Source organism: Neocloeon triangulifer, unplaced genomic scaffold (genome assembly GCF_031216515.1).
Source record: "Neocloeon triangulifer isolate White Clay Creek 2 clone unplaced genomic scaffold, ASM3121651v1 ptg000008l, whole genome shotgun sequence".
Taxonomy (NCBI): domain Eukaryota; kingdom Metazoa; phylum Arthropoda; class Insecta; order Ephemeroptera; family Baetidae; genus Neocloeon; species Neocloeon triangulifer.
In genome coordinates, this window is record NW_026775550.1 from 5514475 (window position 1) to 5526355 (window position 11881).

General features: G+C 39.1%; 3 protein-coding genes across 5 annotated transcripts; 1 reads left to right on the plus strand and 2 right to left on the minus strand.

Annotated features, from left to right (window-relative positions):
• The first annotated feature begins 89 nt into the window (after positions 1–89).
• Positions 90–3761, plus strand: LOC132195016 (splicing factor 3A subunit 3). Its single transcript, XM_059616702.1, has 11 exons — positions 90–460; positions 522–680; positions 743–815; positions 870–961; positions 2309–2530; positions 2597–2733; positions 2786–2944; positions 3002–3185; positions 3237–3347; positions 3407–3497; positions 3549–3761. Exons 1-11 carry the CDS (start codon positions 317–319, stop codon positions 3680–3682), a joined length of 1506 nt encoding a protein of 501 aa, XP_059472685.1. The 5' UTR covers positions 90–316; the 3' UTR covers positions 3683–3761.
• Positions 3762–4286: 525 nt separating this feature from the next.
• On the minus strand, positions 4287–6275 carry LOC132195018 (uncharacterized). Of its 3 annotated transcripts, none has more exons than XM_059616705.1 (6): positions 6122–6275; positions 5835–6010; positions 5575–5735; positions 4972–5169; positions 4824–4908; positions 4287–4484 (listed from the first exon to the last, which is right to left on the minus strand). In XM_059616705.1, the coding sequence occupies exons 2-6, from the start codon at positions 5908–5910 to the stop codon at positions 4396–4398; spliced, it is 609 nt and encodes a 202-aa protein (XP_059472688.1). In that variant the 5' UTR covers positions 5911–6010; positions 6122–6275; the 3' UTR covers positions 4287–4395. The 3 variants fall into 3 exon arrangements, with proteins under 3 accessions (XP_059472688.1, XP_059472690.1, XP_059472689.1); XM_059616707.1 differs by having other exon boundaries at positions 4824–4922; XM_059616706.1 differs by having other exon boundaries at positions 5835–6065; positions 6122–6268.
• A 579-nt stretch (positions 6276–6854) lies between these two features.
• LOC132195011 (double-strand-break repair protein rad21-like protein 1) lies at positions 6855–11796 on the minus strand. Its single transcript, XM_059616693.1, has 9 exons — positions 11637–11796; positions 11089–11242; positions 10807–11036; positions 10534–10753; positions 9986–10478; positions 9617–9939; positions 9184–9453; positions 8210–8797; positions 6855–8112 (listed from the first exon to the last, which is right to left on the minus strand). The coding sequence occupies exons 2-9, from the start codon at positions 11230–11232 to the stop codon at positions 7987–7989; spliced, it is 2394 nt and encodes a 797-aa protein (XP_059472676.1). The 5' UTR covers positions 11233–11242; positions 11637–11796; the 3' UTR covers positions 6855–7986.
• Between the last annotated feature and the right edge of the window lie 85 nt (positions 11797–11881).

Below are 11881 nucleotides of genomic sequence, written 5' to 3' on the forward strand. Positions count from 1 at the left end.
ATCTGACTGGGCCGATTGGGGCCACTCACAGAGTTGTACACTGGGCCACTGGGGGAGGTGTTTTTCATCTTTGCGTGGAGATGGCGTCGTGTGTGGTTGTGTTTGTTTGGTGGGTTTGGTGATTGTTGTCGTCTCCGGTCTCTCTGGTGTTGTCTGAAGCAAGAAGTATACTACTTCTTGGTCTGAAGTCTCAACCTGAACGTCTACTCTCAAGTGCCCAGTCTCCGTTACATCGTCATAAAAGTTTCCCCGGACCCGGTGTCTCGATTGCGCGTTCTCCAGATTTGTCATAATATTATAACACAAGCGGGCCAAAATGGAGTCTATTTTGGAGCAGCAGCGGCGCTACCACGAGGAACGTGAAAGGTTGATGGACGCAATGGTCAAAGAGATGCTGCACAAAAAGCTTGGCAATCGCGAAATAATAAATTCCGATCACAGGCTGAAGATGCTCCTGGACGTAAGAGCAAAACATACACTTTTGGATTTTAGGTAAATGGCAATTTATAATTTTATTTTAGCATTACTCCGAGAGCACAACACACTTGAAGGAGCTTTACGAGGACAAAGATGGGCTTCGAAAGGAGGAGGTTTCACTCTTATCTGGTCCCAATGAGTTTGGAGAGTTTTACTCCAGGCTCCGGGGCATAAAAGAATTCTACAGGAAGCACCCAAATGAAGTTTGTAGTAATTTTCTCAGAAAACAGGTATAATATTATCAAATTGTTACCTCCCTTTTTAGATCAGCGTGCCCATGTCTGTTGAATTTGAGAACATCACTAAAATGAGAGAAAATCCTAGCGATGAAGCAGCTAGTAAGCTAATAAGTTTTTTTTTTTAAATTAAATTTTTAAAACTGATTTCTACAGATATTGTTGATTTTACTGACGAAGAAGGCTACGGGAAATACTTGGATTTGCACGAGATGTACATTATGTACATAAACTTGAAGGGTATTGAGGTGAATTGACCTAAATTATATGTAATATTATTTTTGTGTCCAACTTTATGTTGACCAAACGCTGAGTTGACTGAATGCATTTGGTCCATAAACGCTTGGTCTGAATGCATTCAATCTATCCCAGTAGTGATTTACATTGAATTAGACTTCTTTTTGGTGCCAAAAGCTTGGGCCAAACACAAATATAAAGCGCTGCCAACTTTTTCACAATTTTGTGCTCGTGCATTAGACAAAATAGTTTACGAGACGTGCTTAAATAACTTGTTCGGTTATAATTGCAGAAAACTGCAAATTGAATGTTAATTGAAAACTGACTGTATGGCACAGTGGTTAGTGCGCTTGGCTGATAATCTGAAGGTCTTGGGTTCTATCCTGGCTAGGGTCAGGGCTTGAAAAAGTTCTGATTCTGGCCGGCTAGTTCACAAGACTTCAGTAAATCATAGGAGGTGCATTAATCACTGTGACAGGCAGATTTGGGGGGAATTGCAGGCACTTCGTCTGCAATTTCGGATGCAGTCTGGTGTTTTCTGCAGTTTCCATCAGACATTCTAGGCGAATGCCGGCATAGTTTCCATTCACAGGCTGCAGCCGCTCACCTTCCTCATCTTTGAAATTCCCAACAACCAAACCCATCCTATGCTCCTCTCTCCCCGGCCCAGTGGGTCGTAAGGTCACCGTGTTATCGGCCCTGAAAGGGGAGAACCCGAGTTATCGGCCCTTGCGATTTAGCAGTCTGTCTGCTACCGCTGGTGCCTTCCCCAAGAGGGATAAACAATTAAAAGAAAAAAAAAACAAAAACAAACCAAACAAAAAATGTTAATGTGACTGTTGCGAAAATCTAAAATTCAATTTTAATCATTTAAAGGCAAAAATAAGTTAGTGAAATTAATTACTTTATATGATAAAATTAAAGTGAGTTTTGTTCTTTAAGCAAGCAAAATTTATAAAAAGAAAATTAAAATTACTTCGCAGCTCAAAGCGTCATCAAATTCGATCCTCAAGCAGCATGTTGTAATTTATTTGATTTAAATCAAGGTTCGTGCATCAGAACAATGGAACATAACATACTTTGATAGTTGTTTGAGCTCTCTGATGGGTGCAAGTAAAATTGCATCCAATCAGAGCGCTCGGCAACAATCAAAATTTGCTGGATAAAGAGTGTGCATTTGGTCTAAGCATTAGTAACAAATGCATTGAAAAGTGACTGCATCAACATAAATTGCTTCAGATCTAGCCTGAATGCTTCCGGACCAAGCGTTTTTGGACCGAATGCATTCCGTTAACTTAGCGCGTTGGGTCAACATTGTGCTGAATATATAATTTCAATAAATTTGTATTGATTTTTAGAAAGTGGATTATATTACCTACTTGACCACTTTTGACCACTTGTTTGACATACCCAAAGAGAGGAAGAACATGGAATACCAGAAGTACTTGCTTAAGCTTCTCGAGTATTTGGATGATTACACCCAGCGTGTCAAACCTTTGCTGTCTCTGCCCAATGAAATGGACAGTGTGGCCAAAGAATTTGAGCAGCAGTGGGAAAGTGGCACATTTCCAGGATGGCCTGTGAGTGCCTTGGACTTTTTTGTACTTCTTTTTTATTTTATTTTGTTTATTATCATTTTTTTAAAGAAAGAAGCTGGCAGTGCTCTGACCAATGTAGGTGCCCACTTAGATTTGTCAGCATTTTCATCGTGGGAGGAATTAGCATCGCTAGGGCTCGATCGTCTCAAATCTGCCCTGATGGCTCTGAATATGAAATGTGGAGGGTGAGTTGTGAATAAATTGATTCTAATTGTTGCGAGCTATAATTTTGTACAGAACTCTTGAAGAAAGAGCCCAGAGGCTGTTCAGCACTAAGGGTAAAAAAGACCTTGACCCGTCGCTCATGGCTAAGAGCAAGAAAGGAAACAAGACGGCTAATTTGAAGTTGCTTGAGAGACAAAGGGAAATTTCCCATTTGGAGGCCCAAGTTTATCGGTGAATTTTAAGTTGAAATTTCAGAAAAGCTTCATTTCAATCATAAATTTTATACAGATTTGCGGAAATTCTTTCGGAGCAGAGGAGTAACACCAAAGAAAACGTTCAGAGGAAGCAAGCTCGCACAGAAGGCGAAAGAGAGGAATCTGATGAAGAGGAAAGTGCGTCAGCCTCAGAAGATGAGGACAATGACGATGTTCCTTACAATCCAAAAAATCTACCCCTTGGTTGGGATGGGAAGGTTGGCATTGCTCGAAGAAAAATAATTTAAGCTAACTTTCTCTTCTTTCAGCCTATTCCCTACTGGTTGTACAAGCTTCATGGCTTGAATATCAGTTACAACTGCGAAATATGTGGAAACTTCGTCTATAAAGGCCCAAAAGCATTTCAAAGACATTTCGCGGTGAGATTTCTATACTAATGTATCAATCAAAAATATTTTTGACATCCACATTTAAACAGGAATGGCGTCATGCTCACGGCATGCGCTGCCTGGGAATACCAAACACGGCGCACTTTGCCAACGTCACACAAATCGAGGACGCCCTTCAATGTAATAATTTCATAAAAAAATAATACATGTATAATAGTGTTGAACTTCTAGTGTGGGAGCGCTTAAAGCTGCAGAAACACATGGAGCGTTGGCAACCAGAGGTCGAGGAGGAGTATGAAGACTCGCTTGGCAATGTGGTCAACAAAAAGACCTACGAAGATTTGAAGAGGCAGGGGCTTCTATAATCCCTTGGTAAATAAGTCTCGATTTTACTTTCTGTCTTGTGAATAAATCTTACTCGAATACAAAAGCTTTTTAAACAAATTACTTACTTTTGATTATTTGAAAATAAAATCACAAAATAATTATATATAAAATAATAATATTAAGTTAAGTTACAAGCAACGAGCAGAAAAAAGGATTAAGAATATTTCTGGGGATGTACTGCTAAGGGAAGTAAAGAATCTATACAATGAGCGTTGATTCTGTCCTCATCAGTTGCCCTGGCAGTGCAATTGCTTGGAAGGAGCGTCATCTGACCAGCTCCACTGTAGCTTTGGACAAATGGACAGCCATGCTAAGAGTGCAATGGGGCCGTTGTGCTGGGACATTACATTTAGATTCGACTAGGCATGTGCTTTTATTTTACAAGTGCAAAGGTGACAGGTGCCCTTCTTAGGCTTAGGATAGAATTATCTGATAGCTATTTTCTCAAATTGAAGCCCACCCTTGGGTTTCAGCGCACACTAAGCAGCTTATTTTGTATTCTACGTTTATTTTCCCGAAGTGGTGCATCCTTGGAGGTTGGATCTATCCTTAACCAATTTTGTTACTTTTTTAACTTTCGAATTATTGCTCAGACATTTTTATTGTTTATTCTTTACAAATGAAGAGAAAAATTAATTTTAAAAATATTAAAAGCACAAAATGCAATTAAAATTTTACAATCTTTCGTACGTTAATTGAACTGTAGTTGGTCCGTGTAGGCGTAAATAACGCTGCCTTCACCTTGACTTGTTCCTTCTCCAGTCAAACCAGTGATGTGTGCTGTTGAGTAAAAAAGTGTCAAATATGCTTTATATTCACATTATTTGATAAAAAACCTGACAAGCGAGTAAAACTAGGTACTAACATGCTGTTATGTCTTTAATGGTTATGCAGTTATCAAATTACAGTTCATTCCAAAACAATGTTATAGCATTCAATTTTTCTACAACAATAAGTACCGATCTTTTACAAGACAGTATATAAGATCTTTTTACGTCACAGGCATACTCGGTGCACAAGTATATTCACCAGTTTCCCTTTAATCATGAATTTCTATTTGTGCCCCAGATAATATTTCAAAATTTAAAGATGGATCAACACAAAGAGTATAAGTATTACCAAAGCCCTCCTCTCCAGTGCCTTGGATTTCTTCATAAATCGTGGTCTCAGATCCAGGTATGCCTTTATCATTTCCTTTTGTAGTCTACAAGATATTATCTATCCTGTAGTTTCAATTTTAAACGTATAAATATTTGAAGTTAATCACCTCTCTATATTTCTGTAAGTACAATTTGAGGGGGTCGACATAGTTATCGAATCCAAGGTTGGTCATGGCAAAAAGAATGTCCTCTCCATTGATGGTTTTCCTCTTTTCCATGTGACACCGATCACTGGCCTCACTTGTGATAAAGCTGATGAACTCTGACACACACTCTTGAACACACTCTCGCGCATCCTTGGCAATCTGGAAGGCAAGTTAAACATTGCTATGAAAAGTCTGAATCCAAGTATTAATATTATAGTTCTACACAAACGAAAAAAGTGTTTAAAAATTTGTTTGTGGACATCCGTAAGCAACTCAAATCGATATATTACAATTATTTATGGAAACACAAATGCACACGTGCTTGATAATGCAATAGGGTTGGTTCATACATAAATTTTGTCATATTTAAATTGAGATGATTATTTTTAGGGGTTCATCAATTTTGCTGATTTTGTATTTTTTTCTTGCTCATGAATTAGGGTCGCAGACTGTGGCAAAAACAAAGGTAGAGCGTTTGTTTTAAAATAATACTATTTTTCCATTGGAGATAGAGTAGCCCCCATTACACTTCAATTCCTCAGTAATAATTCTTTAATTCTATACCTTCCCAGTTTCAGGAATAGCTCTCTTCATAATTTTCGCGACGTTAGCTATTGGTAAAAATCTGTCTTGCTCTCGAAGTGGCTGTCCAGGTCCTTTCATATCATCTGTGTCATCATGAGCCGAATCATCAGAATTTTCAGCCAGGACGTGGTCACCTTCATCTACACAAATTTATCAAACCAAGTTTAAATAATGCTGCTACATTGCATATTAAAAATACGTATATAACACAACACAAAAAATAATCACTGTACACGTACCATCTGCTGTAATGTACGTTCCCTCAGCGGTATGCATAAATGCAGCAACTTCATCACCACTCTCGCTGTTGTCCATGTTGGCCAATTAAGCGTTCTAAATTATGTAATTGGAGGTCCCTTTATGCACACAAAGAAAATCTTTGGTCCGCTTTGGTCGCTGAATTTACTTCTTATTTCTTGAAACGAATAAAGAGAAATTTCCTAAATTGTGTATTTTGTGCTCTTGTTTTTCTGTTATCAAGTCTATCAAGTTATGAACACAAAAATACATTAAATATAATACATACGTTTGACGCTTTTGTTTTTTAATATAATTTCGTTTTGTTTTTGTTGCTTTAGGAGTCTGCCCGTCTGCCGCTTAGCTTTTCGCTTTTGCCTTTCGCTGGCTGCTGGCTTTCGACCTTCGCCCCCTTTGGCGTTGGCGCCTGCAACGCCACGGTGACGGCGTCTGTAGGTATCTCTTGTCGAGCGACCTCGCCTCAAATGTTCGCGCGAACACATTCTCGCGCGATAAAATTCGCCGCGAACAGCGAGCATGTACAGCATGGACCTGGAAAATCAATGATGTACAGACTACGCTTTAGGGAGTAGGGACGATATAGTCGATATACCATCAAGGATCTTTAAAATTTTTGTACTGACCAAGAAGAATAAATAATAATAATGATAAGCTGTATAGAATTTTGGAACTGCTTGTTGGATACAACACTCTTCATATCCTGTATTCTCTCAAGTCGTCTACCAAACGTCAAACCAACTGCCAAACGAAATGATAACAAATAACAAATGTGGATTTTCTATGTACTTAACTGATTTTTTGTACTTTTCTAGCTCATGAAAGTGTTGCAGACCGTCGCCGCTTTATTTTTTGATAAAACAATTTTTGCAACAAGGAAAAGGCCCAATCTCTTCATCTTTTCTCTTCTCTATTTGGATTATTCACATGCAACTCCTTAATGTGTTAAAAAAGGAAGTTGTAAATAATATCTATTGTCTCTTAATGAATGGTCCTTAATGAAAAATGTTTTCTTCAATGCATGTTTCGCATGTTTATTTTTATAACATAGGAATAGCAAATTAAACAGTGTTTTCGTAGCGATTTGAATTTAAAGGTGGCTTTTGTTGTTTATATAATTTAATACACGTCTTAAAATTTATTTTAAATAACTATTTTTTTCCATAATCCATTCAATCATGACCCATTCAAAGGTTAAATGAGTTAATCAATATTCAGGTTGCATGAAGGTGCAGAGCCAAATCAATTAATTTACTGCAATGGTTGAAAAGTCAAGTTGTCTTGACTTACACCAACATATAAAGGATCACAAAAACTTTGGCTTTGCACAACCTACAAAAATTTGTTACATCTATAATTAATTCAAAGTACTCAATGGAAATTCACCATTTGAGAAATCGAATAACATTGGATCTTATGGCAGCCTCATCTTAGAATGATTGAATCTTTTCAATCCTAAGACATGTTGTACTAGATGCAAAATAAAAAATATTGGCGTTGGAAAAATCAAAGTTCAGCGTGGGGCTGTAGTCAGGCGATCAAACATTTGTAAAAGCTCACAAAATTGGCTTTGGTTGCCTACTTTACAAATCTTTGATCGCCTGACTATACAGCCCCACGCTGAACCAATTTAGATTTTTCCAACGCCAATATTTTTTTATTTTGCAACTAGTACAACATGTCTTAGGATTGAAAAGATTCAATCATTCTAAGATGAGGCTGCCATAAAAACCAATGTTATTCGATTTCTCAAATGGTGAATTCCCGATAAATACATTTTAGTTTAAATTTTCTCTTCTTATTAGATGCGACCTCAGTTCAAATTTTCAATATATTATATTAAAACTGATTAAAACAATGCTTTCCTATTATGTGAATTGGCTATTAATGTAAGACAAAATGTATTCTATTTACAAATAAATGAACTCGAATTTACAATGTTATTCATAACGTTGCTGTCGTGGAAAAATATAGGATTCCCTTCCATTTTCCCATAAGAAAAAATGTGATAGTGGAGCCGCACCCAGAGATTGGAAAATTTCCTAGACAGCAACAATATACAATATGACTAACAAAGTCATGAAGGTGAGACCAGGATGATACAAGTCTATAACTTAGCCTTCTCCATCACAACTTTTAAAGATTGTTGTTGTCAAACTTTGGTCCAGGAGTGATGCCAATGTCAGCATAAGACTTTTCTTGGTGAAGTTCAATTGCTTCAAACTTTTTCAGAACCAACAAGGTGTAGAACTTTTGTGCAACCTGTTATTTATAAACATGGAATTAGTCAAAATTTAATGTCTCGATTTTTGATAAATGAATGTGCAATATTTCTACTTGATCAAACATATTAGTTTACCTGCTTGCGACTGTTGCGGTGAGTCATTTCAGAGAAAAACATTGGCCTCTGTGACGAGCTGTCCAGTTTGCTTTTCAAAATGTGATACATATGGGCCGCCCTCTTGTTCAGCACTCTCTCCTCATACTGCTCGTACGTCTCATCCGTTTGCTGCTCTTCAGGAGGTCCAACACTGTGCGGAAATTCTTCATTGTCAAGATCGTGCCATGGGGTTGTTGGCCCATGACCTCCAGGGGTCACTGCGGGTGGCAGCTGATCGTCATAGCCCATGTTGGCCATCAGAGGAGCCTGGCTTTGATCATATCCCAAATTCTCCATAGCTGGCATCTGTTGCTGCTGTGTGTGCATCAGACTATGACCTCCCATTTGGTGTGGGGTGGCACTCATCAGCAAACTAGGGTCATTCAGACTTGGGTCATGGTGCATCATTGGTGCAGGGGTGGAATGAGGTTGGTTTCCTAACACGGATACGCCCAGGTGGTCTGCACTGGGCATGGAGTGATCAGGAGGCAGCAGGTTGGAAAGGTTTGACATGTCTGGCGGCATCACCGGGGGCATCAAAGGAGCCTGAGCAGTTTCCAATATCATCTGAAAAAATGATTTTAAATAAAGATTAATCCAAAAACAAAACATAAAGGATAAAATTGGGGTGGTGCCCTCTGCACTACCATAGAATTGCACAGGTTAATAAGAATCTTGTCTTGGCCTGACCCCGAAAAAATTTCAAATATTAATTTTCACAACACAAATTTTTTTCAATTTTATCTTCATCTTGAATCAAGAATGCCAAAGAGGCTCTCTGTGGGTGGATGGGGTCTTTTAATCTAGTGCGTTTTTAAGCGAAATTCATGCTAGGGTTGGTGTGGTTCTGTCCAACATTTTAACATTTTCCTCCCAATAAATGATTATTTTCAAATTTTTTATAACAATTTGACAACTAAATAACAATATTAATAGCAAGTGATTGTACTAACAGGCGGGTGTAGAGGCTCTTCTTCGGGAAGTTTGCGTTTCCTGCCAGGTCTTCCTTTTTGAGGAGTAGCAGGAGTCCTAGGTGGCATAAGCATGGAATTCGGTTGGTCAACTTCAGCCACGCCTGACGTGCCAAAGTCTCCCATCTGACCAAGAATAGAAGTTTCCGGCCCTCCACGTACATTTTCCAACATAAGTTCTCGGTCCAAGTCTCCAAAAGTGCCAAAGTCTTCATTTTCTGATGGTTTGGATGTCAGATGCCGCAAGTAGCACTGAGCATAGTATTTTATTAGAAATCTTTCCAATAAGAAATTATTAAGGTTTGCATGCATGCTTAGTATTTTACTATGACATGTTTTAAGGTAATATAATGTAGTATTTAGTTGTAATGCAAACAAGATATTGAATTTGGAGGTTAATTCTTTTTAAATTCACCTTGAAGAGCTGCCTGGCCGGAATGGGCCTTCCTGGCAGGGCAAATAGCTTCTCAACACCGCCACTCTCCTTCCAATGCATGAGCCGCTTTGTAGGAGGTGCCAGATCTAAAGTTGTGACTATGTCAGAGGTGTCTGAGAGTTGTGCTTTCATTTCCTCTCCAGATATATTTTTAACTTCGTCCACAATTAGTTTTCTCTTCCTCTTAGCCTTCGAAAGTCCCTTTACGGTGGCAGTATCAACTGGTGCCAACGCAAAACTCTCCTCTTCATTGTGGATCAAGGTGGTTTGATCAACAGCTCGGTCTGCTTCACTTCCTAAATCTAAAGAAAACTTAAATCCTGTTTACAATAATCTGCTAAAAAATACCAGGTGGAAGACCAAGATGAGCCAAATCAGGTACTCCTACAATAGCGTTTGCTCCGCCAATTCCGAGTCCAGCGTTGATGAGGGCAGAACTAGGTCTACTGGGGTCATCATCATCACTATGGCCTCCCATTGGCGAGGGAGCACCAACAAAGTCCATCCCATCGTCATCCGAGTCATCTGAGTGAGCAGCACGTCCAAGGTCTCCTTTCGAAACTCCAACCAACGCAGCTGCAGCAGCAGCAGCTCTGGCTGCTTCTTCTTGTACGCTCGACCCTTCGGGAGGTAGTCCTGGGGCATCTAATGGGGCATCATCAAAGAGACCACCCTCAAAGAGTCCAGTGCCTATAATATCTTGGCCAAGGTTGCCACCAAATCCGTCATCCCTGATGGGAATATCAATGTCCATTGGCTGCGGGGCTGCTGAAGTTGAAGGTCGTACACTCTTCTCGGCTCGGTGATCAGTGACATTGTGGTCACTAAAGAGCAAATTTCCCTAGTAATGTTTTCATTAATTGACTTTAATTCAGCTCCAAAGTATAAGAATTTACTTGATCGCCAGCAGATGCATCTCTAAGAAGGTCTGCTGGGCCAGATTCGTTTCGATCAAAGCTCAGCATATCCCCAAAACCTTCGTCATCCACTCCCAAGTTTTCTGATCCTGGCGCAGCACTAGTGGTTGCCAAGGCCATGGAACCATAGTCCTCCCTCATGGTAATTTCTTCAGCTCTTGATTGGTTCAAGCTGAACTGAGCCTGGATATCTACATCACTAAATTTATAATTTTAATACATAAATTAAAATTTCATTCAAAGAGTGCACACTTAAGCTCTGGAATTGCAGTCTCAAAGTCGTGAAACACCTCTGGCAAAGTGATGGCATTTACATTGGCTTCTCGGTTGTCCTCTGGCAAGTCAACCATGCCAGGACGAAAAGCCATCTTAATCTTGACAAAAGCTTCATTGCAGTCAGCCAGAAGGTACTTGGCTTTGCGGGAGTAAATTCTGACGACACCCAACAAAAGATGGCCAGATGTTCGGAGAGCCATTTTCACCTATTTTAAAATGCAATTAAAATTGAAAATCTAGCACTCCATTAGACTCTACCTTTGGCTGCAGAATTCCGTCGACAGATTTCTCAATGTTTGTCTCAAAGACGTGTGCCTTAGTCAGTTTTTTGTCCCAATGGGCGGCCAACCAAATTCGGGCCAAAGGGCCCTTCTTGGCCAAGACAAAGTGTGCGTAGAACATCTCTAAGCAACTAGAACAAATAAATTACATAAATATGCATGTAGTTCATAAAAGTTTTTAGGAGCTTTTCTTATTTTTCGGCTCCAATAAAAATATGATTGTTTTATTTTGGGGTTACGCTCCACCATTTTGGCGCCAAAGTACATAGTTTCAAGTTTAATTCAGAATTTACGGTGAAATTTCGACAAATAATGGGACATTGTGATCACGTTTTAAATCTTTGTCGATTAGAGTAACAATTTAATTACATGAGCAAATGAGTAGGAAAATTGTGCCACTTTTGACATTAGCCCCCCTCGAGCAATCAGGTTGAATTTGCGGCCGACTTAAAGCCAAAATGAAATGTAAATTACAGTGATCTCAAGAGTTTTCCCAGCAAAATTGCGTGTTTAATCAAAACTTACTATTTATTGACAGCTGTATAGATAGATTTGCAAGCTTTCCTTTCCAAATTGATGGCAAAATAAAAGATTTTATGTTTTTGGCATTTCTAGAAGACGCCTCTCTGTTGTATGTATCGCCGTAAATCGTAAGTAAAATGTAAATAGCAACGCACACAAGATGGCGGCTATAAACTCGTCACTCCCAGAAACAGAAGTACATGCACCAACTTAATACGAATTACCCGCAACTTCTTTAATAAGCGTAA